The sequence below is a fragment of the Lemur catta genome, chromosome 5 (genome assembly GCF_020740605.2).
Source record: "Lemur catta isolate mLemCat1 chromosome 5, mLemCat1.pri, whole genome shotgun sequence".
Taxonomy (NCBI): domain Eukaryota; kingdom Metazoa; phylum Chordata; class Mammalia; order Primates; family Lemuridae; genus Lemur; species Lemur catta.
In genome coordinates, this window is record NC_059132.1 from 30,465,360 (window position 1) to 30,491,739 (window position 26,380).

General features: G+C 55.6%; 1 protein-coding gene across 1 annotated transcript in view; it reads left to right on the forward strand.

The window, feature by feature from the left end:
- CAMK2A (calcium/calmodulin dependent protein kinase II alpha) overlaps window positions 1-26,380 on the forward strand; it is a 60,421-nt gene that overhangs the window by 18,657 nt on the left and 15,384 nt on the right. Inside the window, exons 3-13 of the mRNA XM_045551386.1 lie at window positions 3,628-3,687; window positions 10,029-10,083; window positions 10,800-10,865; window positions 10,986-11,058; window positions 14,326-14,428; window positions 15,670-15,753; window positions 15,877-15,971; window positions 16,987-17,109; window positions 17,488-17,571; window positions 19,116-19,158; window positions 21,617-21,657. Of these exons, the coding sequence (XP_045407342.1) occupies window positions 3,628-3,687; window positions 10,029-10,083; window positions 10,800-10,865; window positions 10,986-11,058; window positions 14,326-14,428; window positions 15,670-15,753; window positions 15,877-15,971; window positions 16,987-17,109; window positions 17,488-17,571; window positions 19,116-19,158; window positions 21,617-21,657 (827 nt within the window). The remainder of the gene's footprint in view (window positions 1-3,627; window positions 3,688-10,028; window positions 10,084-10,799; window positions 10,866-10,985; window positions 11,059-14,325; window positions 14,429-15,669; window positions 15,754-15,876; window positions 15,972-16,986; window positions 17,110-17,487; window positions 17,572-19,115; window positions 19,159-21,616; window positions 21,658-26,380) is intronic.

Consider the following 26,380-nt stretch of genomic DNA (forward strand, 5'->3'; position numbering starts at 1 on the left):
CATGTTAGGGCACACTGGCCACACAGCTGGTACAGCCAGCCAGAGGCAATGGCCTGGGTCCTGTGACCTCTGCAAGCTGCACTGTCCACTCAGGCATGGAGGGGTCACTTGCTCAGTTCTCTGGTGGCTGGTCTCAGGGCCCCGCATGGGAAGCATGGCTCATCCAGCCTGCACCCGAGCTACATTCAGGTCTCTGCAAGGTGTCTGCGTGGCGTGCACTTCCTCCTGGGCCCTGCGCTGTCCTGCAGTGACTGTCTGGCCCCAGGGACCTTGCCCCAGAGTGTCCACTCACCCCTGCCTGCTGAGCTCTGGGCGGGGCTGTGCCCCTGACCCCAATCCCCTGGAGGTGATCCAACCGTCCAGCGGGGAGGGAGAAGATGTCATCGTGGGCATTAGGGCAACCCTCTCAGGTGCCCAGACTAGAGGCCGGAGGCTTCTGGCTTCCCTCAGACCTCTCAACGTGTGCAACTCTGCCGAGCTGGATGGATTGATTCAGCAATTAATTAATTATTAGGATGGGAAGCAACAGAGTATAGTAATTATACACATAGACTGAAATCTCAGCTCTGCTACTTGTTCGCTCAGGGGCCTGGGACAAGCTGCCTAGCAGCTCTGTGCCAGGCCCTGGGGACGTGGCAGTGACCAGCAGACAAGATCTTGCTCTCGTTGTGCCTGTTTTCTAGGGAGTGACACTGAAAAGAACACGAAACATGAAAATCAGGTGGGCAGTTTTCGGTATTGACAAGTGTGATGAAGAACATAAGATGGTGTAAGGGGGAAGCGGTGAGGCAGGAGGGACACGCTTACCAAAGGCAGCCAGGGAAGCTCCCCCGGGAGGGGACATGCTGGGACTGGCCTGATGAGGAGGAGGCAGTGTGAGAAGACCCAGGGAAGAGCCTTCTGGGTAGAGGGTACAGCAGGTGCAAAGGCCCTGAGGTGAGCAGGAGCTCCGCTTGCTGGAGGCCAGAGAGGAGGCCCGCGTGGCTGGAGCTGCATGGCTGAGGTGAGGCAGGACCCAGGACAGGTTGCTGGCTGTACCGAAGGGGTCTGGGTCGTATCATAAGCACATTGGGAAGCTGTTGGAGAGTTGGAAGCCAGGGAATAAGAGCTAATTTACATCTTAAAATCAACTCCTCAGCTGCATAGACAATTGGGGGAGTATTGGGGGCATTGTCCCAGAGCTGGGGCCTTGGAGCTCTGAGTTCTAATAAGGCTCGGCCAACCTGACTAGTGATTTTGATGGAGGGGCTGCTCTTTTAACATCGGGCCTCAGTTTCCCCATCTTCATAACAGAGCAAGGCCGCAGAGATCAAAAGAAACAGGGTCCCTATATGTCATGAGGTTCTCTGTGTATGAGAAAATGGGAACATTGCAAACAGTTACAGAAATTATTGTACACTGTATATGTTTACATTCAACAAATTAATACTTTTCACAGTGAAAGTTACAACACAGGGCAATCGTACTATGTACAAGATAATGAAAAGATTTATAAAAACTGTCAGTTCCTAGCGTTTCCAGCAGTGAGGACTGGTAACCAGACACAAGCTCAAAGTGCAATCAACGTTTTCTTTTATCAGTCGTGTCGGTACCTGGGTAACTTCACAGTGAGAAAACAGCCAAATTCCAAATTTGGGCCCCTGGGCCCTGGAACGTGTAGCCGAGGCCAGGAGGCCCCTTCCACTTCTCCCAGGGCTGAACTTGACCTGTCTGGGTTCTGGTTCTTTGGGGGTGGGATGGTGTGGGATGGGGCGGGGGTAGGGGGCCCAGCCTTTCCTACTGAGGGCCCAGCCAGGCCAGTCCCCCTCTCCGGAAGCCCGTATCCTCTGCCCTGGAGGATATGGGGGGAGGGGAATCAAAGGAATGCTCCCCTTCCCGAGCCTGCAGCCAGTCTTCAGCTGGGGAATTGAGCCCATGGAAACAGAATTGGACTTAATTGCTTTGCTTATGGAAAAGCCACCTTTCAGTATTGATCTTGGCTTCTGCCTCCCTTAGAGGACGGCCAGTGATTGCTCCAGTGGAGGGGGCAGGGGAAAGTGGAACTGGGTGCCTGGAGGCAAGGGCTGGGACTCTCTCCGTCCTCATCACCCTCCAGGGGCCACTCAGAGACCAGGCTCCTAGTCCTGGCTCGCCTCTGAGTGTCCACGTGGGGTCCCGTCCGTAGGCCTTGAGGTTCCCATTCGGGCACTGGGCTCAGGTGGAGGTGGAGGTTATGAGTCCGGGTGTGGAGAACAGCACAGCACAGGGTTTAAAGCCCTGCTCTGGAGTCTGACTGCCTGGGTGCAAAGCGTGGCTCCACCACTCACCATGGGAGTGACTCTGGGCAGGTACTTAACCTCTCCGAACCTGTTTCCTCCTCTGTAAAGCCAGAAAAATGACGGCATCTCCCTAAAATGTTCATTGTGAGGGCTTAAAAGGCATCTAAAGCACTCTGCACAGTGCCCGGCACAGAGTAAATATTCTGCACGTGTTAGTGGTTTCTTTTTTTACTTTTTTTTTTTTTTTAAATTAAGGCATCAACTACCAAATTGTGAGGAAAGCACCAAAAAGGGAATTGGGAAATGCATTTTCAGTTCCCACTCTGCCCTCCACCAAGGCCTCCACTTGCTCAGGCTGCAGTCTCCTCATCTATAAAATGGGGAGAATGATGATGCCGCAGCCCAGGGGTGTCGGGGGTACTGAGTGAGGTCGTGGGTCTGACTGTTCCCAGCAGCCTGAGGGTCAGAGGTCACAGGTGGCAGATCCTGAGCAAGGCCTATCTCCCAGGCATGTGGGGACCCCCTGGGTGATCCGGGTGGAAGTCCCGGAAGGAGAGAGAGGGCGCTGTGTCAGCCCTGTGGCTGCCACACACAAGTTCTCCCCTGCAGATTGTTTGGGGCTCTCTGTGTTCTTGGTCCCAGAGTCCTCTAAAAGGAAAGAGGCTCCTGGGAATTAATTCAGGTCTTCTGGAAAGAATAGTCACTCCATTAGAAAGGTGCATTCATTCAATCATTTGTTCCTTCATTCAATTATTTCTTGAGCACCTCCTAAGTGTCAAGCATTCAGGTAGCTTCCAGGGGTACAACAGAGACCAAGTCCCTGCCCTCAAGGATCTAGATGTCCATGACACAGAGTGGAACTTGTTGTCTGGGGGCCCTGAGAGCACAGAAGAGAGGCCCCTGCCCACCTGGCGGTCAGGGCAGGCCGCCAGGGGCTGGGGACATCAAAGGACAGGCAGGAGTGAATGATGGTTAGTGAATGACAGGTGGGCGGAAGAGGGAATATTCCAAGCTGGGAGAAATGCATGTGTGATTGTTTTTCTCGCCAGACCTGGGGGGAGCGCTGGGCTGCGTGGAGCTTGGGCCTTACACAGGAAGGGGTTTGGAGATGCCTCTCCTTTGAGAGCCCTGGAAACAGTGGCCCCGAGAGGGGCAGGGATGTACCTGAGTCACTGAAACGCAGGCCTCCCCCTCTTTCCACTGTGTCCCCCTGGCTTCCTGGAGGGCTGAGTCCCTGGCCAAGGGGTGAGCTTCTCCAGCCCCCGAGGGCTGCCCTGGGAGGCAGAGCTAATTAGCAGCAGTGAGAAGGGTGAGACGAGGGCGGAGCTTCCTCCCTTACCTGGAACTCACCTGAGCGTCTGTGTTTCAGACCATCAGAAGCTGGAGCGTGAAGCCCGCATCTGCCGCCTGCTGAAGCACCCCAACATCGGTGAGCCCTGGGGACACGCGGGGGTGCAGGCCGGCCCGCTCCCTGCCCATCCTGGCCCGTGGGTGTTTGGGGGTGGGGTGGAGAGCAGCTGCTCTCTTCTCAGGGGTGGAGGCAGTAGAGATGGGAAAGGGGGCGTCTTTAATGGTTTCCACATTCCTCAGAGCCAGCTTGTTTCGGGGGAAGGTGAAGAAAGGGCCCTTCCTCCCATCCCACACTGCCGGCAGCCTCCTTCGGAAAAGCTGTTTCAGGAAAACTCCTAAAGCTCTGCGAGAGATGAAAATAGGCCGGCCGGGGTGGGGCTGGGGGGAGGGGGAAGCTTGGCCTTGGCCGGTGTGGCCCATTCCCCAAACCCACCCCCGTGCTCAGCCAGCCTGTGCCCACCTCCCCAGCCCCCTGAGACCAGCTCCAACTCAGCCTGCCCCAGGGGCGGAGGGAGCACAGGCTGGGCCCATGCTGGGCTGGGCCAGGTCCTGAAACAGCACCTCACTGACCTCCCCTCCCACCCCCCAGTACAACTGGGGGGCTGATCCCTGCCTGTCGGGGTCCAGAGTCATGACGGGAGGAAGTGCGGGTTTGCGGGGAATGGCTGTGTGACACTGGGCAGGAGCATTACCCTCTCTGGGACACTTTTCCCCATCTTCACAAAGAGAGGGCTCTCTTTCTTTAATCACTTGGGCACCTGTGAAAAGGTAGGCTCTGACTCAGTGGTCTCAGATTTTGCAGTTCTAGCATGCTCCGAAGCCATGCCAAGGCTGGAGGAGGAGGAGGTCTAGGTGGTCTAAGGACTATTCCCACTCCGCCAGCCACCATGCCTTCTCACTTGGGAGGGAAACCTCTCTCCATGCCCAGGGCCCCAAGGGTTAACTCTCCTGCCGGAGAGAAGCATCTCCATCTGCTATTTATACCCAAAAGGCACCTCCCCTTCCCTGCACAAACAGCAGCCAGAGGCTCCAGGGCCAGCATCAGAGAAGAGGCAGCGAGGAGGCTGGCAGGGAGGAACCCTGCTTGAACCCTGGTCCCTGCCCTGCTAATGTCCTTTTGATGTGGCCTTGGGCAGTTTCTGCCAACCCCGGGCCTCTAACTCCCCCAGTGTATGGTGCAGGGGTTTGTGAGTGATCTCTGACTGTAAAATTCCATGGTTCTTAAAGACTGTCAGCGCCAGAGGAAGGAGGCGGGGAGAGTGTTTGTGTGTGTGTGTGTGTGTGTGTGTGTGTGTGTGTGTTGCTGCTGCATAGTCGCAGCTGTCTCAGGTCAACATTGCCTCCTCCTGTTTGTGCCTCCCTCTCCCCCTCATTGCCAGCTATAGTGGGGAACAGACAGTTATGGGTTCTCGAGCTGACAGACTACAGCTCAAATCCTGGGTTTGCTGCTTAAATGCTGTGTGACCCTGGACATGTTGCTTAACCACTCTGGAGCTTAGCTTTATCTGGAAAGTGGAAGCGATACCTACTTCATGGGACTGTGACGATAAAAGAGAGCATAGCACAATGGCAGTCCCGAGGCAAGTGCTTTATCACCATTAAGCTGCCCCCATTTTCCCCAATCTGCACCTTCCTGTAGAACAACCTTACCTGAAGACATACCCTTGCCTGAAACTCTGTAAGATTGTTTTTTCTCCGAGCCATCAGGATTTTTAGTCCTCACTGAAACACTATGTATACCATGGTGGTTAAGAGAATGGGTTTTGCAGTCAGACACACCAGGTTTCAATCCCAGCTCTGCTATTTACTAGGTGTCTGAGCTCAAGCAGGCTATGAACCTCTCTGAACCTCAGTATCCTCCTCTGTGAAGTGGGGATAATCACAGTACCCACCTTCTTGGACTGTTGGGAGGGTTCAAGGTGACAGTGCAAGTAAAGCACTTGGCACAAAGCCTGGCGTGTGGTAAAAGCTCACAAATGGTAGCTTATCATCTTCATCACCATCATCATCACCTTCCTTCATTCATTCACCTGATGTCAAGTGCATGGTGGACGCATCACGTGCCAAGGCGTCTGCTAGGCTCTGAGAAAGTGGGGGAGAAATGAGGATGGAGCGTGGGTGGGGGTGGGGGTGGGGTGGGCTAGTTGACACACAGTGAACAGGACATCAAAGATGAGCATCCAGCACAGGGACACTCTTGGAAGAACTTTGAGCTATTGCCTGGGCTGGAAGGGTCCTGGGAGGGTGCACCTTCTGGGTCCTCCAAGCATCTCATCTCAAAGCACGTTGTAATCTTCCCAAAGAAGTGCAAAGAGGTGCAGATGTGAGTGTCGAACCTGAGAGGTGAGTTTATTCCTAGAGAAACCAGTCTGAGTCCTATTCAGCTTGCTTGGTGGATCCAGAGAAGATCACTGGTTGCTGCCTATGTGTGGCCACCGCCCAGCCCCAAGGGGCCCAGGTCAGGGAGGTCCCTGGCTCAGCACAGGTCAGTCCGACTGCACCGTGCACAAAGCATTAACCTCCCAGATCCTGCTTGGGAGGACAATACCTGCTCTCTGAACCATCACCACCTGCAGATGGGGCAGACCCCAGAAGGCCACCCCAGGGTGCAGGGGACTTGGGCTGTGCTAGGGACAACCTGAGAATTTAGTGGTTGATTTGGGGTGGAGAAGGTAAATGTGGTTGGTCAATGATGAAGATGACAATATGGTCATTTACTGAGCTTTTCCTAGTGCCAGGCACTGTGCTAGGTTCTTTACGAGAAGTGTCATCATAATTATGCACACCAGTCCAACGGTATTAGCGGCACTGTTAGGAATGGAGGTTCAGAGAGGTTAGGTCATTTGCCCATAGTAACACAGCTAATAAGAGGTGGATCTGGGAGGCGAACTCAGCAAGTCTGACTCCAGGGCCCAAGTTCTCATTCTATTTAGCTTCCCAAGTGGACACCATGAGTGTGCTGTCAGGGGCACACGCGGATAAGGAAACAGTACTATTTTTCAACCTCCAAGACAAAAATCGTGACTGTTGGAAATACCACAGGAATGTCAGAAATTCATGAATCCAGCTACATAAATGAAAACTAGGTTACAGATTTGTTTGTTCTATGACAATATTTTAAAAAGTCAAAAGTGACAGCATAATTCAATGGGCACAGACATGCCAGTCACCCCGCCAGGAGGCAGGATTGTTACTAGAGCCTATGGCCCTTGAATCCTGCCTTTCGCCTTGGGCTGAGTCGTTCCTCAGGGCAGCCGCCATAGACCGGAGGGGAGGTTTCGTGTACGAACGCAGCACTGAAATACAGTCCTGTCTCCTCGGCTTCGAGGTGTGATTTGCTTTCACTCAGGAACTGAAGCTGACACCAGTACTGTGGCACAGGTGGTGCACTGCCTAAGTGGGGGCACAAATCCAGCCCGTGTGCCCCTCACCTGGCTGCTCAGAGGAGCAGCCTTTTATGATCAGCACAAAGGCACATCCAAGTGACAGTCAGCTCTGGAGGACACCTCCCTCAATTCTGGACATTGCCCTGAGCCCTGAGGACCTTCTCCAAAGGGGCTGGGGTCTCTGGTCAGAGGGTGGATCTGGGACCCCAGTCTTCTTGGGGCTCCTTTCAAAGGTTGTTGACCTGGTTCTGAAAGCCCTTTCTGAGATGAGTCTGGCTGCCCAGAGCTTCTCAATGCACGAAAGGGAAGGTACAGACCTCACGCAGCCCCCCGGAGTGGACAGGAAGGAGTCCAGTCTCCAGGAGACCACTTGGGGGGAGACGGGGAGAGGAAAGGATCTTTACCAAAACTTTACCTTGATACACTAATGATGCAAGTTTATTATAGATAAATGAGAAGACAAATACTTTTTTAAAAGTATCTCCTACAACCTCACCACCTAGAGCAGCGGTCCTCAACCTTTCTGACATCGGGGACAGTTTTCATGGAAGACAGTTTTCCCATGGACGCTGGGCGGGGGTGGAGCTCGGGTGGTGATGTCAGCAATGGGGAGCGGCTGTAGACAGAGATGAAGCTTCCTTCTCGCTGCAGCTCGCCTGCTGCTGTGCGCCCCTTCCCCCTGCCCGTTCCTAACTTTCATGGAAGACAATTTTTCCATGGTGGGGTCAGGGCAGGATGGCGGAGCTCTGCGGCCCAGTTCCTAACAGGCCACGGACCAGTACCCGTCTGTGGCCCAGGGGTTGGGGACTGCAGACCTAGAGCTGACATTTTATGATACTTGCTTGCATATGATATGTATGCACCTTCTCAAGTACTGTACACCTGAACACACCGTCTCAGGTCAGGTTTCCCAGGAGCAGAGCCTGAGACAGGGAGGCAGGGGTGCCCTTAGCAGCCAACACTCCCAGCAGCTGGGGGATGGAGGCACCAGCTTACTAAAGGGATGTGGGCAGGGCATAGATGTATTGCCAGATTTTACACACAAAAAATACAGTTAAATACATATATACATTTTACAAATTAAGCTTGCCTGCTTTTATTCTGAAATGCAGTAAAATTTCAAATAAATTAATGGACAAATAAAATAAATTTATTTATTCCATAAATAAATTAATGGAATGGATAGGAATGTAGTAAAGCAAGTACAGGAAAACATTCATGATAGAATCTAGATTCTAGGTGGTGGGTGTACAGGTGCTCCCTTAACTGTACGTCTGAAACTTTTTATAATAAAATGTTGAGGCCGGGGTCCGTGGCTCATGCCTGTAATCCTAGCACTCCGGGAGGCCGAGACAGGAGGATCGTTTGAGGTCAGGAGTTTGAGACCAGCCTGAGCAAGAGTGAGACCCCGTCTCTACTAAAAAATAGAAAACATTAGCAAGTTAACCAAAAACAGAAACAAAAAATTACCCGGGCATGGTGGTTTGCACCTGTAGTCACAGCTACTCAGGAGGCTGAGGCAGGAGGATCACTTGAGCCTAGGAGTTTGAGGTTGCTGTGAGCTAGGCTGATGCCACAGCACTCACTCTAGCTTGGGCAAAAAAGCAAGACTCTGTCTCAAAAATAAAATAAAAGAAAATATTGATAAGAAATTAAAGCAGCACTATATTATATGTGTTCTTAAGATTGTACTTTAAAATATGTTTAAAACATCTTTCAGTTATTATTTATAAATATGTGTCATCATTTTAAAATGTTTTAAAATTTCATTTGAATTTGTATCCCCTTCATGCTCCATCTCTGGTCCGCATCCCCCTGCCTATAAGTCATTCACTCTGGGGTATGCGATGGCCACCTTTCAGTCCACTCTGCATATTTTCTGTGCAAATATGAGAGCCATGAACAACTCAGGGACTCAGTACTACTGAGTCAGAAATACATGCACATGACAAAAATTCTGGTGGCAGTAGGGGTCACAGTGAAAAGTGAGTCTCCCCCCATGACCCAGCTCCCTCACTTCCCTTCCCTAAAGGCACCCCCAATGCCGGCTTTTCTGTATTCTTGCAGAGAGACCTATGCCATATATAAACTTAAATACATCCTTTTTAAAAACTACTACACATACTGTTTTGCACTTGGCTTTTTCACCAAACAACATAATTTGGATCCATAACTGCTGCATTATTTTAACAGCTGTGTCATTTTCCATTGTGTGGATGGATCATAATTCACTGAGCCAGCAGGAGCACCCCACTCCGTGAACATTTTGAGGTTGGGGTTCAGGGAAGGATGTGAGCCCGTCCTGTGAGAACTTGCCCTTGCCCTTGGCTGATGGGGTGTGGGCCCCCAGAGTCAGCCCCAGGGCTCGGGGCCTTTCCTTGCAAAAGCTCAGTGGGTAATGTTGGACTCCTGGGAGCTTTGCCTCTGTTCTTGGTAAATGAGATGTGAGGAGATGGCAGTTTCTCTGCATGCCACAACTCAGGGACCTTGTCACTCCTGCCTCCAGCCTCCACTCTCTGTTATCTCCTCAGACCTGGGAGCAGAGCAGGGATATTAGCTCCAGGCCAGCACTGAGTGAGCGCCAACTGTGTGCCTCATGGAACTCTCACAACAAACCTACAAGTCCAGAAGTTTCATTCTCATTGTTCAGGCAAAAAAAGAGAGGTTCAGAAGGACCTAGCAACTTGCCTGAAGTCACACAGCAAGGAAGTGGCAGATTGGAGCCACAGGCTAGTTCTATGACTCCGGCCTGCCCAGCTACAAAACTGAGGGTTGGAGAGGGGAGGGGACCAGACTCTGACCAAAACAGGTGTCTTTATTTAGCCTTTAAGCCCAGTCTTGTTTCAGTAATGCATGAGGCCTGGGCGTACTTGTGTTGAGCTCTTACTCGCGTCATTTGTCAGAGTACCGACACCCAGTTTGTGCTCACTGACTGTCTGGGAAACCAGGATGTCGGTGGTAGGAGGGGTGAGAGGACGGGAGGTGGGGATAGCAGTGTGTCCTGGTGTAACCGGCTGCCTCTGCCCCCCCACAGTCCGACTCCATGACAGCATCTCGGAGGAGGGACACCACTACCTGATCTTTGACCTGTGAGTTTGGTGTCACCCTGGGATGTGCCGCGGGTGTCAGGGGCAGCCTGAGCAGGGATGACCTCGCTGGGCCCCTTGGCCTGGAGGGCTCCAGACGCCATCGGGCTGGGCTGAATTCCTTCTTTTCTTCCACAGTTTCCCCAAATGTGGTAGGCCTGCCACCCAAGCAGTGCAAGTTGGTTTTCCTGAAACACCAACAAACGTTTTTAGCTTTCATCCTATATTTATTTTTGTTTCTCTTCTATTTGTGGCCAGTGATGCTGGTTTTCCATTTACAGTGGCAATATAAAGTTTCCTTTTGGAATATGTTTAATTTTTTAAAGATAGTCGATTGGAAGAAAAGCAGTGATGAAATGACAGGCCCCAGGGGTTCCTAGGATGGCGGTGAGAGTCGGCCATGGGCTGGTCCAGGCAAACAGCCTGGACATGTTAACGACTGAGGAGGCTGTGGGCTTCCTGATGAACCGAGTGATGTGTTCTGAGTGGCACCCACGTCTGGGGTCCAGCCTGGGCCCAGTGGGGGAGAAGGACAGGGGTGGGGAGGGGGAGGGGAGGGGAGTCAGCAGAAGGATGTGTTGGAAAATGAAGGGGATTATAACAGGGGCACCCCAGAGATCCTGGGGCCCCTCCTTTTCTGGCTGAGGTCCTGAGGTCCCTGGACCCCAACCTTAGCTTCCTGTCTCTATGGAAGGGTGACTCTGTGCCTGTCTCCCCAGGGTCACCGGCGGGGAGCTGTTTGAAGACATCGTGGCCCGGGAGTATTACAGCGAGGCAGATGCCAGGTGAGTGCCAGGTGCTGCCTGGCAATGGCACCGGGGCGTCAGGTACTCTCGCCTTCTGTCAGCGTCCCAGGGGAGGCCTGTGCTCGCACCACTGTGACCCCTTCCTCTCTCTCTCCCTAGTCACTGTATCCAGCAGATCCTGGAGGCTGTGCTGCACTGCCACCAGATGGGGGTGGTGCACCGGGACCTGAAGGTGAGCAACCCACACGGGTGCGGCTCACCCTGGGAGCCTGCCCACCCTGGAGCCTGCCCACCCTGAGCCTGGCCACCTCTGTGCTTCCCTCCTGCAGAGCCGAGTATTACCAGAATCCTTTTAATGTCCCCGAGTAAGGCTGGAAGGGGGAGTGGGTAGGAATATTTTCCCACCGTTCAGATGAGGAAACTGAGCTTAGGAAGGCAGAGCGCCTGGATTTGGGCCCCTGGTCTCCCATCTCCCAGCCCATGTGCTTTGTGCCATGCCAGTGAGGTGCAGCTGGACTGCCACGACTGGTTACGGTGGGGTGAGGAAGACGGTAGGCCGGGGCCCAGTCCCAAGCAGGCCGCTTGCCAGCCGCACAGTCTAGAGTATCCTGACCCCCCTGAGCTGCAGCTCCTTTACTATGGCGTTGCCATAGCAACCCCTGCACGGAGTTGGTGAGGATGTCAAATGAGATAGCACAGTGCCTGGTATACGGACACATTGTTACTTTTGTTCCCCAGTCTCTGGCGGGCTGGGAGAAAAGAAAAACAGGACTCTGGGCCCTTGGAGTCCTCCCTCTTCCCACCTGAAGGAGATGGACAGGACTAAGCAGGTGTGGAGTCTGGACTGGCACTAGTTGCCCGGCCCTGCCCTGCCAGCACAGACGTTGTGGATCTCCTCTGCTGGGCCTCAAGTCATCAGCAGCTGGTGGCTCATATCGTCCCTGTTTTGCAGAGCAGGAAACTAAGGCCTAAACAGTCCAAGGGACTTGCCCACAGACGTGCCATTCAATTGTCCTGAGCTAGGATGAGGGCACCCTGGCCTTCTAACCCCAGATCTGGTGACCTTGGGAGTCTGGTGTCAAAAAGCCACTCTATCTAGCCCCTGCTTCTGCAGCAGCCCCATCTAGGGTGACCCTGCCAGGTATCCAACGAACCTTTGCTTTTTGAGCCTCAGAGACGACGAGCTCACTTCCCATGGAGTAGCCCCCTGACCCATTGGGGAACACTCCTTCCATCTTGCCTGCTGTGGGAGCTTTGCCCTGAACCTCAGTTCTGCCATTTGGAACCACACAGAGATCAAGCCTCTAGCTTGGAACAGCCCTAGAGGGACTGGGGCAGCCTTGTCGCAGCTCCTGAGTCTCCTGCAGGCTGTACGCCGCCATTCCCACCCAGGACGTGGTTCCCAGGCTCTCCCTATCCTCGGCACCCTGCCTGGGCACCCTCCCTGGGCATGCTCCAGTCGGTCCAGCTCCCTCTTTGGGGCACCGTGCTCTGAATGGAACCTCTGCCCACCTCTGACTGTCACGGGCAGTCCATGGCTTCTCACCTGAGCTCCAGGTGAGCTCCCTGTGGCTCCGTCTAGACACTTAGGCAAGTGTACATTCGAAGAGGGTCTCTGGCCACACTGCAGGGCGGCTCTCCCTGAGGGCCTGTTCCCGTTATAGCTACAGCCCCTGCACGGGAGGAGGAAGGAGGAGAGGCAGCCCAAATTTAGGCCACTCTGGATACACTAATTAGTGACACATTCATCAAATCAGGGCAGGACGGCTACTGAGACCCAGGACATGTTGGGAACACAGTCCCCAGAGGACAAAGGAAGCCTTATCAAGCCAGGCAGAGGGAGCTATACTTGTTTGGGTCCATCCTAGCTTTGGGCAGTGAACGGTGAGAGGTGGGACTCCTCGGAAGTCTCACTGGGGATGGGGGTCAGAGGAAGACTGGAAACCAAGACTCTAGAGAGTCCGAGCCCCTCCCCAGGTAGAAAACATGAATCCCAGGGTTGGTCAAGTGCTTGCTGCAGGCCACTGTGAAGTACTTTACAACAACTGTCTTAATCAATCCATGTACCACCCCATAAGGTGGGTATTTTTCTGAGAGGAAACTAAAGCTCAGAAAGTGAAATAATTTGCCAAAATTGCACAGCATAGACGTGGCAGCCCTGGGGTGAGAAGCCAGGAGTACCTAAGCGCAGAGCCCACACTCTTAGCATCCTTCTGTCCTGGGTCCCCCAGGTGGAAGAGGGCCAGCAGGAAGTGGAGGAATTCGGGAGCCCTGAGCCGGTGAAAGGCAGCATCCTCGATGCCCCGGAGGCCAGGCATAGGGCTGTCCCCAGGTTGGCTGCTGGTCCCATGTGTAAGCCCCACCGTCTTTCAGCCTCGACTGGCTAAGATGGACTCAGACTTCGCCTCCATGCTGGCTCTATCACTTGCCAGCTGTGTGATCTTGGTCAAGTCACTTAACCTCTCTAAGCCTCAGTTTCCTCATCTTTGTTTATTTAAAAAAATTTTTTTTTATAGAGACGAGGTCTCACTATGTTGCCCAGGCTGGTCTTGAACTCCTGGCCTTAAGCACCCCTCTTGCCTCTGCCTCCCAAAGCGTCGGGATTACAGGCATGAGGCTCCATGCCTGGCCGTCATCGTCATACATATGACAAATACTTCTTAAATGCCTGTTATGTGCCACGCCCCCGCCCCAATCCTAGCTGCTGGGGATACAGTGGTGAACAGGACAGACAAGGATCTCACATTCCGCAGGGCTGACAGATCGTGAACAAGCACATGGACAGATGGGGGAAACATTACTGATTACAATGAGACCTGAGAAGGTAACAACGGGAGCTAAGACAGAGGACACCTGAGGCTTCCTCCTTTATAGAGTAGTCAGGGAGGGCCTCTTTGAAGGGGTGACATGTAGCCAAGAGCTGGACAGACAGAAGGGACCAGCCCTGTGGAGTTCATGGGGAGAGCTCATGATCAGGCAGGGGAACAGAAAGTGCAAAGGCCCTGAGGTAGGAACAAGCGGGACTTTGTCCAGGGACGTCAGAAGGCCCCTGTGGGAAATGGGCATCTCACCTACCCCAAAGGGTTGCTGAGATGATACAAGAGATGGTGTGTGCAGAGCACTTAGCCCTGTGGCTAGCACATAGTAGGGGCACAATAAACAGGCTGTTTCCTTCTTATTGCGATGGTGGTTGTACCACCCCCAACTCCACCCCCACCCTCACCTTAGCCCCAGCTCCAAACCCTGAGGGGAGGGCGTGAGGGGTGACTGGTGGAGGAAGGGTCTTTCTGTTATAGCAGATGGGGATCTTGTCATAAAATCGTCCCCTCTCTGGGGACTGAAGCTCAGGATCCTGTGGCTGGGGCTGGAGGTGGGGGCAGGGGCCTCTGGAGTGTCCAGCCGCCCTCCCTGTAAGCCCGGGCCCGGAAGGCGAGATTCTGCACCTGCTGACTGTCTCTTGGCCTTTTCCTCCCTGTTCTCCCTCTTCTCTCCCGGCAAGCCGGAGAATCTGCTGCTGGCTTCCAAGCTCAAGGGTGCCGCGGTGAAGCTGGCGGACTTTGGCCTGGCCATAGAGGTGGAAGGAGAGCAGCAGGCATGGTTTGGTGAGTGGGACGGGCTGGTGGGGCGTTCGCAAATCCGCCTCTAGGAAAACCCTGCCCAAGCTGCGGTGGCTGGAGATGAACGTGGGGCCAGCCAGGGCTCAGGGGGTGAGCAGTGCCCATCCTGTCTTCCTGGGGCCAGGCACAGGGACACGGTTATTGTTAAAACGGTAGCACGGCTTCTTCATATGGACACACGTGGCTTCTTCATATGAGCACACACCTTCGCTGTTCGCTAGGGGCTTCCGTGGGGTTCCCCCACCAGTCTGGGTATTAGAGGTTTTTATTCTGATTTTATAGATGAGAAAACAGAGGCTAAGAAACTTGGAAAGGGATTTTAAGAAGCCAGGTCAGGTGATCCAGCGCATTTTGGGATTTTTGGCATAACTGGGTCCCTTTCAGCTGTCTGGGGCTACTCGTTAATGGGCGATATTGATCAGTTGTTAAGAACCGGAGCTCTGTGTTCAAATCCTGACTCTACTACTTACAAGGTGTATGACTTTGGGCACATCATTTCACCTCTCTGAGCCTTCATTTCCTCATCTGTAAAATGAGGACAATAATAGTATATTCCTCAAGAGCAGTGTGCAGATGACATGAGCCCAGCGCTCAGCGGACTCACTCAGCAACTGCTAACTGTTCCTGTATTACTTGCTAGAATACTTTGGATGTCCATTATTTCAGTTGATCCTCTCAGCAACCCCAGGAGGTATTTAAGATAGGAATCCCTGATCCCTCTTTGACAGATGGGGAAACAGAGGCCAAGAAGGTCAAGAGACCTACGCAAGGGATTTAGGGGCAAAGCAAGAGTAGGACAGGCCTCCTGACTCCCACGACCAGCTCTTGCAGGGGCCGGAGAGCGGGCAGGGGTTTAGCGCTCGGCCTGGAGCTGACAGGGCAAGCACAGCTCACCCTGACAGCCGCCAGCAAATGACTGGTAGCGGCTGCTGGCAGGGTTATGCTTCGAAGTCGGGAGTCGGAACCCGGTGGGAAGAAGCTCTGTGATCTGTGACTGCTGTCTGCCCCAGGCTGTGGGGAGTGGTGACAGATGTGCCATGTGCTTGCCGACCCCATCTAGAGGCTCTGCTGGCTTGTCAGGGTTTCAGGAATCAGGCCTGCGTGCATCTGGGGGCAGGGACTGTCCTAGGGCAACCCGCATCCCCTTTTCCAGCAGAATCTTGCTGCAGGGCACTTACATGCCCACTTCTGTGTGTGTGTCTGCCTGTGTGTGTGTCTGGGAGCAGGGTTCGCAGGGACACCTGGATACCTCTCCCCAGAAGTGCTGCGGAAGGACCCATACGGGAAGCCTGTGGACCTGTGGGCCTGCGGTGAGTCCATCCAAAGGCCAATTTGTGCCCCCGGCTTCCCCCGCCTCTGGGGCCCCTCTCTCCTCTCCCATCACTCCCCCACCTCCCCACAGGGGGTTGAAGGCTCTCTGGTTCTCTCTCCAGGGGTCATCCTATATATCCTGCTGGTTGGGTACCCCCCGTTCTGGGATGAGGACCAGCACCGCCTGTACCAGCAGATCAAAGCCGGTGCCTATGATGTGAGTGTCGCTCCTCCTTCCGGCCCCCGTATCCTCTGGCGCCTTCCAGTGGAAGCCACTGTCCAGTAGGTCGGGGGTCTGCAATGGCCTCCCTCCCGTCTTCCCAGCACACTCAGGTCCCCTGCCACTCTAGTACTGGGCAGGGGTGATCCCCAGGGGAGTGTGAAGACTGACCAGGGCCAGGCAGTGTCCACACTGTGCCTCATGATTGGGGGCTCAAAGTGACGGGATTTATCCTGTGGGGCCCCAGCAGGTAGAATTGGCACCAACGTGGGGTGAGGAGTAGGGGAGGGGCAGGCCCCCAGCCAGGTTTTATGTCTTTCTCTCTTTCATATATATAAATAATAATAACAGCTAACACTTCTGTAGCACTCTTCTGAATGTTTTACGTATCTTATTACATTTAATCCTCACATCAATCTATGACATAGATAGGGAAACTGAGGCACAAGAGGTGAAGTGACTGCCCAGATCACAGAGTTAAGAAATGGTAAAACTGGGATTTAAACCCAGATAGTCTGGCTCTAGCATCCATGCTTCTAACTACCAAGCTGCACTGCTCTTTCGCAAGGCTGATGTCTATTAAGCTATGTGCCATATGCTTTATATTATATTTAACTCTCACAACATCTCTAGGGATGGCTCGAGGGGTCATGTGACTGGCCCAGGTCACACAGCCTGGGAGGCAGAGCCAAAACTGAACGCAGGCCTTCCAATTCTGCAGTCTGGGCTATAACCACTGGCCTGGGCTCCCCAGATAAGGCACAGCCTCAGAATGACAGGGAGGTCTCCTCTCCCTCTGGCCATGTTCTGATTTGTCCAGGGTCAGGGGACCCTGCCACTCCCCTGGCCCAGAAGGGTCCCTTCTTTGAGGAGCCCCAACTCCTCCTGGTTGCAGATGCCCACGTGGATGGGCAGCAGGACCCCTGCCTGCTCCCCTGCCAGTCAGGGGCTGGGGGATCGCAGGGGTGGCCTGGGGCAGGCTGGGCAAACCTGGCCCCTCTGCCCCTTCCAGTTCCCGTCGCCAGAATGGGACACCGTCACCCCGGAAGCCAAGGATCTGATCAACAAGATGCTGACCATCAACCCATCCAAACGCATCACAGCCGCCGAGGCCCTTAAGCACCCGTGGATCTCGGTGAGCTTCCCCCCGCCAGGGCCACTCCCGGGAGCCCCTCCAGACCTCAGGATCCAGGCCCTCACGGAGTCCCGGCCCTGCCCCGGTCCCTGAGGCTCAGCCTAGAGCCAAGGGGGCTTAATCCAAGAGACTCTGACCCTGCTGTTTTTCTCAGGGGGAATATGGAAACAAGGGGGGTGTTCCAGGTTGGCATCGTGACTGGGGCTGCTGCTGGCATCGAATGCCTGGTGCCAGGTTGCTAAGCACCCTGCAGCATCCCCTAGAACAAAGACTCGTCCTCCCCGAGATGCAATCACATCTCCCTTAAGACGCCCCACCGAGGGGCCCCCTTGGGTAGCCCTGCCTGCCACTCACAGACCTCTCCCCACCTTCCCCCAGCACCGCTCCACCGTGGCCTCCTGCATGCACAGACAGGAGACCGTGGACTGCCTGAAGAAGTTCAATGCCAGGAGAAAACTGAAGGTAACGGGTCGTCACCCTCCACACCCCCCGACGTGGGAGTAGCTTGGTCTGGGTCTCCACAGAGGCCAAGAGACTCGCTCATGACTTCTTTCCTTCATGGATTCAACAAGCATTTATTGAATACCTACTGCATGCTGAATGGCGGGCTGGGCTAGGGGAGTGAGCAGTGAATGGGACCCCAGCCCCACCCTGACTGAGCTCTCGGTCTAGCAGAGAGGACAGACAAGTGCCCGGGACGCGGTGAGTGTCATGTCTGGGCAAGCCCCGAGGTGGTGGCAGTACACCGCACAGCACCAGCATCCCAGGTCTGGAAGGATCAGGAACGCCTTCCTGCAGCCAGTGGCACTTAAGCTGAGCCCTGAAGGGCAACCATGCATTAGCCGAGTAGAGTCAGAATGGGAGATGTTCCAGACAGAGCGGGCTGCCTGCGCAGAAGTCTGGAAGTGCGAGCATGGCCCCCTAGGGGGACCACAGGTGGTTCAGAGTGGCTGGGGACAGCATTTGTGGGTGAGATGTGGCTGGACAGGAGACCACGCAGAGAGGCCCCAGCTGCCAAGCGCTGGGGAGGAATGGCTGAGACACTCACACAGTGGTCATGGCCCGGAGGAAGCCATAGTGAGGCCAGGTGGGCCCAGAGTGGCGGCCTCTCCCAGGTCCTGTGGGCTCTCAGGGCTGTGGCAGCTCCTGGCCTAGCCCCTGCCGGGCACCGAGGGGCCCCCAGCTGGTCAGGGCAGAGGAGCCATCAGCACGCTGGGGACACTGAGGGGCAGATGTGGAGGCCCCAGCTCCTTTGGAACCTCCTCACCCGCTGCCCCCCAGGCCTGGAATGGAGGCTCAGGATGGGGACATGGGTTAAGGGGGTGAGGGTCTGCATGGTGCCAGGAGAGCTGAGTGCCACCCCCATCCTGCCGTGGGAACCGTGTCACAGAGGAAGTCTCAACATGTCGGAATCAGGGATTCTTAACACCGTAAACTGTTAGATGACGAGCGTCCAAGTCAAGTCTGAATCAGACAGCGTCAGAACCGGAAGGCCATTGTCCCCCAGCCCACCCGTTGACAGAAAAAGGTTTCTCCACACCGAGAATCCTCCAGGGTTCTGAGCCCATAGGCCATGGAGGCACGAGCTAGTCCTAAAGCAATGTGCTCGCAGCCCAGACCGAGGGCCGAGAGGTGGAGGGGCTGAGGGACGCAAGGTCTGCTGTCGCTGCCCAGGCAGGAAGCATCCACGGCCTTTAGAAGTCCCCACCGTTAGGTGTCCTCAAGTCCATCAGCTTGGGCCAGGCCTCAGGACCTATTAATATCTGCTCCTAGGATGGCCTTGTCCCCGGAGCTGTGCCAGCTAAAGCCTAGCTCACCCTGACTTCTCCAGGGAGGTGGGGGATGGACTCTGGGCGGGGGGTGGGGGTCGAATGGAGGGTGGGGCAGAAGCTTTGGCTCGTCTCTGAAGGCAGCACCTGCCTCTCCTTCCCCAAACCTTCTCTGTCCCCGCTGCACTTCCTCCCCTCTGGCCTCCCCTCCCACTGCCCTCCTCTTGTCTCTTGCAGGGAGCCATTCTCACCACTATGCTGGCCACCAGGAACTTCTCTGGTAGGTGGTGGGACCTCAGAGTCCCCAGCACACCCTGCACCTGTCTGCTGGGGCATTGTCCTGTTGGATGTTTGGGTGCCCCCAGGGTAGGGGTCCTAGGGACAGTGGGGGCTGCAGAGGACTCCATGACTGGGGCGTGTAGCTCACCTGTCACAAACCTGTACCCAGAGGTGGAAAGAGGTCAAAGGTCAGCAAGCCTAGGGCCCACTAGGACTACTTAGAGATTTAATCTGGCTCCCCTACCTTGCAGCAGTGCTGGGGGCCTCAGCCTGGGCCAGCCAGAGGGATAAGCTTCCAGAATGCTGGGGGTTCAGGTCTAGGCAGGATGGAGCCAGGCCGAGGGAGTCACACGGTTATTGCAGCCCGTGCTGAGCAGTCCTGAGCTTCTGCTCAGGTGGCCTTCATGACAAGACAACAGGGAGATATTGCCGGGAGCTCAGGGAGGTGAGCTCTGACGGCCCCCAGTCGCACAGCTGGGGAGAGGCAGAGCCTGCATTCAGCACAGACTTGACCAAGCCCAGAGCAAGTGGTTTTCACCAGGCTGGGTTACCAGGGAGGCCAGGGCAGGAGCCTCCCAGGCCCTTGGCCAAAGCCAGGCTGGTTAAGGCAGGGAGTGCCCAATTACCTGAGGCATGTGGCCTCAAAGAGGGAAGGGGAAGGGATTATTGTCAGGGCTTAGCAAGAAGCTCCTCTTGGCACGTTGGAGAGCGCCGGGGCCAGTGTCCGCCAGAGGCTTCTCTCTGGGGAGCCGGGAGGCTGGCGGGCAGCGGAGCAGATATAGATAGCAGATAGAGCAAAGCTCACCCCAGGGGCCCTCTGGCTGGGGCTGGGGCCAGCCGAGGAAGCTGCTGTGGACACAGGGCCCGCTCTGAGAAGGGGGCGGCCCCGGCTTCACCAAGTAGGTCCCCGGCCCATGTAACCAGCTGGGAAGACTGAGACCCAGAGGTGGGCACACGCTAGAACCTGAGACTTGGGCTTTTCCTACCACAGTGAACTGCCCTCCCACCCTCTCCCTAGACAAGGATCCTGCCATTCCTTAAACTGAAAGATGAGCTACCCAGTCAGTCAGAGTCTTTTTTTAACAACTGAAGCACCCTAGAGAACTCTAGTCCAGAGTTCACAATATGGCGGCCCCAGGGTCGGCTCTAATCCCTCAGTGTGCTCTGTGCAGCCAAAGGTGTTTGAAAAGTTTTAAAATTTTTTTGCAACGGGTTTCTAGCACTTAAAAATCAGGAGATTTCATAGAAAAACTCAGATTTCTGTCATCTCTTAAAAATCAGGCTCTGTGGCCTCACAGAAGCCCGCAGTAGTGGCTGGAGCTGAGAGGGCCCACCCTCCCTGAGGACCTAGGGCAAGCACTCCCTCTGCCCATCCTAGTCCGACCCAGAGCCTGTGGAGGACGGACAGCCACTCCTCTCAGCTGTGGCATCCGGAAGTGCCCCCTGCCTTGGTTTGTGTGAGTGGGCTCTTTAGACCAGAGCCTTGAGGGGGTCGTAGGTGCAAATGTGGGGTGACTGCCAAGCTGGCCAGCCGAGAGCCCCACCCCCCAGGGGCCCTGGGATGCCCCCTCCCAGCTCACCCTCTCAAGGCTACCAGGAGCTACCACTTACTGAACACCTACTGCATACAGGTCAAGGGCTGTGCTAAGCCCTTTATAGATATCGCGGCTTGTTTAAGGCATTTGCTTAAGGTCTGAAGCAGCCTGACCCAGCCGGGGCATTCGGGCCATTTCCTGGCTGGTGCCCACTTGCAGGGCTCTGGCCAGGAGGTGAGGAGGGAGGGAAAGGGAAATGACAGCGGGGGAGGCCTCCCTGAGAGCTGTTGCTTTTCCCTGCCACCAGGGTCACAGCCAGCGCCAGTGTGGGGCTCCGGAGTCTGAGGTTGGGGAGGCCTGTGCTGCCCGAGGAGAAAGGCAGGGGATGGGTGCTCTGGCAGGGTGGGCCACGGCGGGGGGCCATCTGCTTCTTGTCACCGGCAAAACTCGGCCTGCAGCTGTCTGGAGTGAGTAGGCAGGGCTGACACATGACCTCTGCAGCAGCATGGGGCTAAAATTAGAGAGGGCCAGGGCGGGGAGGGAGCGTCCAGCCCCGGGCCAGGCAGCCGGGCCTCCGGGTTGGCCACCACCGGCACGGGGGTGACTGGGATCCAGAGGGAATCCCCAGGCTGAAATAGCAACTGCACAGTCCTGGGACACACTGGATAACTCCCTCAACCCATGAAGCCGGCGGGTTACACTCGAGATTGCTGAGAACGGGGGCGTCCAGGCCCACCCAGTGGGCCACTGGCAGTCCCTGGGCCGCCAAGGAGGGAGGCGGCGGCGGCCTCCCCCCAGGATTGCTGAGCCGGCTCCGTCCCTGCAGTCTGCCCTCTGGCTGCTCGTGGATGCTGCTCTTCCTCGCCCTGTGGGCCCTGGTGCCCTGCCTGGTGTTGCTAACCCTCTACTTTTTTTCCTCCGCAGGGGGGAAGAGTGGAGGAAACAAGAAGAACGATGGTGTGAAGGTAAGCCCTGGCAGCCCGGCAGCCCGGCAGGCCGTCTCCGGCAGCATTGCCACCGATGCGGACTGGCTTGCGACCCAGCCCTTGCTGGATGGTGTCCTGGGCAGGCGCGGGTCACACCTGTGGCCAGGCCGTTCCCAGACCCGCAAACCTGGGCTTTGGTGCCCACCTGCTCACTGTGATTGGTGGGGGCTGTGGGAGAGAGGCAGGCACCCTGGGGTGGGGGCCGGCACAAAGAAAGGGGCAGGTCAGAAGGAGATTTGTGCGGTTCTCCAGGGCTGGAGGACTGGTGAGCAAGAGGGTGTGAGGAGGAGACAGACGTGGCCATGACTGGTGACCTCCTCCTTCCTTAGGGTGGGTGGGCTGGAACGGGCCGCAGCCCCCCAGCGCACCTTAGTCCAACCCAGAAAGCCTGTGGAGGACATACAGCCATTCCTCCAGGCTTTGGGATCGAGAGGTGCCCCCTGGCCCACCAAGAATCCCCTCCTCCCCCACGGGCCTGGCCCCGTCCCACCCTGCACCTGCCCGAGCTACTTCCCTCCGGCCCGGTGGCCCCTCCTTCCCGTCTCTTCTCTCTTCTCCGTCTGCTCTCTGGGGCCTGGCCCCTGCTCTCTGCAGCTCCCTCCTCCCCTGCTCTCCATCTTCTTGTCTCTTGAGACTCTGCCTTTTCTGGGCTCAGAGCCTGGCCCGGCCAGGGCCCCCAGGCTGGGCTGTGCCCAGGACATTGGACGGTGTGGGATTCTGTGTGAGTACAGCCTCCCAGGTGTGCTGGGGCTTCGTGGCTCGGTTCAGAGCGGCGTGTATGGTCTCAGGCCACTGGCTTTGGTCTGTCAAGGGGTTGCATGGGAGGGGTCTGGGCTGGATGGCCCATGCCAGGATTGGGCCTCCCCTCTGCCCTCAGCCTGGTCCCAGCTTGAGTGTCCCCCTAGGTACAACGGGTGGGCTGTGGACTTGATCATTTCTATGATTTCAGCTTATAAACAAACAAAAAAGCGACAATATTCTATCTAATCATTCTCCCTTCTTATCTTGAGTGCTTGAGGAATACATAATTATTTGGTTATTAGTCAGAGTCAGTGGTTTGCAAACTGAACTCTTTGGAACCCAAAGCTTCTGGGCAGGCACTTCCCGCAGCAGATGGGGTGGGGTTCTGGGTTTCTCACGTCCACTTCAACCTGAACAGCTCTGCGGGACAGCCATCAGGGCGGTTAAGAGAGCCTGGGTGGGCTCCCAGCAGCTAGACCTTGGCTGGTTATTGACATTCCCTGAGCTTGTGTTTCCTCATTCATGCAATGAGGTCAAAGGAGGTCCCACCTCCTAGGGCTATTGGTGAGGATTAACTAACATAATTGCATCGATAGCTTGGTCTGGTGCTGGCATGTGATACGTGCTCACGAGTTGCTGGTCAGTGTTATTTTTTCTCTGTTTTGTATGTTATCAGACTTTGGGGTACAATTTCTCTTAAAACAAAGTTTGCTCGAGAAAATATTTGAAAACCACGGATCTAAAGCCAAGTCGATTTATAAAGTTAAGAGACCCATCCCAAACCCTGTAATGCAATCTGGCACTGAGTTCGGGCTTGCCTGCTGCTGTGGGCCAGCCCTGCGCCTACCCCCACAATGTGACAGGGTAATGGAGGTTTGTGCAATGTGGGGGCTGCCAGGCTTGCAGCAGCTGGGGCCTTCTCTGTCCCCCAAGTGGAGCTGCTGAGCTGGGGGGAAGTGGACTCCATGGTCCTGATTTGGGGGATGTGGGGACAGAGGCTACAGGCACTCGTGGGCTGTGGCCCAGGTTGGTGGAATAGGAGGGGACAGAGAGAGAGGCTGCTCTGGTGCTTGGCTCTTGGGTGTGGCCCTGGCCAAGGCTGATGCAGAGCCACTGGGTGTCGGGTCAGGAGGGGCCTCCCTCGGGCTGGGTCTTGGGAAGAAACTCTGGTCGGGCTCCTGTAGGGCAGGGCCAGGAGGCGGAAGCCGTCAGAGGCAAGGACAGCTCGTAGCTTGGCGGGGCTTTGCTGTCCACTGCAGGCTTTCCAGTGGGCACGGCTGCACACAGCACCACCGCCTCCTGCTGTACAGGACAGACCCTGGGGGACTTCTCAGGGTGGCCTGGGTGTGGATGAAGAGAAACTCAAAGGCCAATTTTGACCATACTCAGCCTCCTTCCCTCGCTTAGGATGGAGGAGGGGGACATCCACCCTGGGCCAGGATCCGGGGAGCCCAGTCTGCCGCCTGGCGCTCCCTGAAGGAGTGGGGAGGGCAGCAGGGGCGGGGGTCCAGTCGTGTTTTCAGTACCAGTGAAATGCACTTCAAGTCAAAAAGCCATGGGTTCTAGTCGGCCCTGCAGTTCCCTCCCTGGGGGACCCAGGCTGTTGGTCTGTCACCTGTACAAGGGGAGCACAGCAGTTGTTTGCGGGGGCTGGTGACAGCAGCCACACCTGATGCTCCTTTAACTCACACACCTTCAGCCAAAGCGGGAAACACACACACACGTTCTTCCTGCACCTCGGTCCCCAGGGACAAACCGCCGTTCACCTGGGGCCTAACTGAATTACCCAGAGGCCTGGCTGTCTGCAGCGCTGCAGGAAATGCTGGCCCGGTCGGAGTTGTCACAGAGATGTGACATGCGGTGTACTTTGGGGGCTTTCAAGGCCAATTTTGACCATACTCAATTTCTCTCATCCTTGCTAACCTTACGCCATGCTTCTGCACGTGGTTCTGAGAGAGGCGACTCTACTTTTGGCGAAAGTCCCTTTTAAATCAAGCTCTGACGTGCAGGTCAGTGCGGGATTGTTAGTATTGTCATCTTCTGTGACTCAGGGAAATCGATCCTTTCTACCACCAAAAAGCAACGTCCCCTTCCGGCCAGCCCTAGGCCCTGACTTCCGTGAGGAGGAGCTGGCAGCTCCCACCCCTCAGCCCCACTCACTGCCCCTGTTGGTGTCCCATCCGTGCCGTCATGACCTCTCTCCCCCATGTCCCATCCTGTCACTGTGCGTCCGAATCTGATGCAGTCTCTGCTCTGTGTTCCCTCCTCGTGTCCCGCCTGGAACCCCCCGGCCCTGCGCGGCTCCTCAGGTTTCTGCCGACAGTGGAGCTCTGTGGGCCTGTCCCCTTCCCCACACTGACTGTGCCTGGTCTGGCTGCAGCCAGGGGGTGAGGCCAACACTAGGAGGGGAGGGGAGGGGACGAGAGGAAGAAGAGAGGAACGAAGGGAGGACAGGGATGGGGAGGAGAGGAGGAGAGGAGAGGCTGGCTGCAGGCTGCTGGCTGCGGGAGTCACACCGTCCAGCCCAGCTGGGGACGATGCCGGCGTGGGAGCCTCTGTGCTCCTGAGAGCACATGGGCATTGGAACGCACAGTGAGCCACCCTGCCACGTCTGTGGAGGCCCGGGATGGAGGGCACAGGGTCTTATGTTCCTGGTATGCAGAGGCTCACTGGATCTGGGAGTCAGAAAGCCCAGAATTAGACCCGAGACTGTCAAGAAATATCCAGTGCCTCCCCGTGGCGAGGGCCTACCCAGAGGGCATTGCCAGCCCCTCCTTTGCTCCCCCTATGGTGCAGCAGGGAGAGAGGCCTCTGGCCTCTCAGATGTGAGGGTGCCCAGGATAGGCTGAGTCTTTGAAGAGGGGTCAGACCGTGGGCACCTGGAGCCCTGGAGAGAGGAAGAGGAAGGAGTCCTGCACGCAGGCCTGGGTTCTAGCCATAGCTCTGCTGGTGGCTTGCTGAGAGGCCTTGGACAGGCCACTGCCCCTCTCTGGGCCTCAGTTTCCCATCTGTGTGATGCAAGTGTCAGTCTCGATTTGCAATCTGTGAATTTGAGTCTTTAAGGCTCCTGGCTCAGAGAGTGAGGGAAGGAGAAGGAAATCTACATTTGTCCCTGCCCTCCTTCCCTTGGTTCCACGGCCAACGCAGGGGATGATACACATTCCCAAAATGCTAGTACAGGCTGAATGGCAGGGCCGAAAGACTCAAGTTCAGACTCAGCTGCATGTCTGGCTGTGCCTCAGTTTCCCCATCAGCATAAAGGAGCTGAATAGGGCAGTCATGGGAGTTGTGAATGCAAGCAGGCTTTCAAAGGCCACTTAGCACTGGCTCCCACACTTGGCCCTGCCTGGGAATCTCATAGGGCTGTTGTTGGAAATGGAGATGCCCAGATGCCCAGGCCCACCCCACACCTAGTTATCAAACTCCTCAGAGGGGACCTGGTTCTGCAATTTTTTTTTTTTTTTAGAGACAGAGTCTTGCTCTGTTGTCCAGGCTAGAGTGCAATGGCGCCATCGTAGCTCACTGCAACCTCAAACTTCTGGGCTCAAGTTATCTTCCTGCCTCTCAGCCTCCCAAGTAGCTGGAACTATAGGCACTTGCCACCATGCCCAGATAATTTTTCTATTTTTAGTAGAGACGGGGTCTCACTTTTGCTCAGGATGGTCTCAAATTCCTGAACTCAAGTGATCTTCCCGCCTCAGCCCCCCCAGAGTGCTAGGATTACAGGCATGAGCCACTGCTGATTCTGCATATTTCTGACAAATTTCCCAAGTGACTAGGACAGTCTACTGGGAGTGGGGTCCTCTTAGAGATGCACAGGGAGTCTAGGAGGAGACATGGGGCCTCCTCTCCAGACCTGAGCACCCTTTTTTGCTTCAAGAGCATTGGATTCTGGAGGCCTTAGGCAGCTGGCATCCAAGAGCCAGGATTGGCTTCCCCTATGAGAGCTAGGCATAGTGGG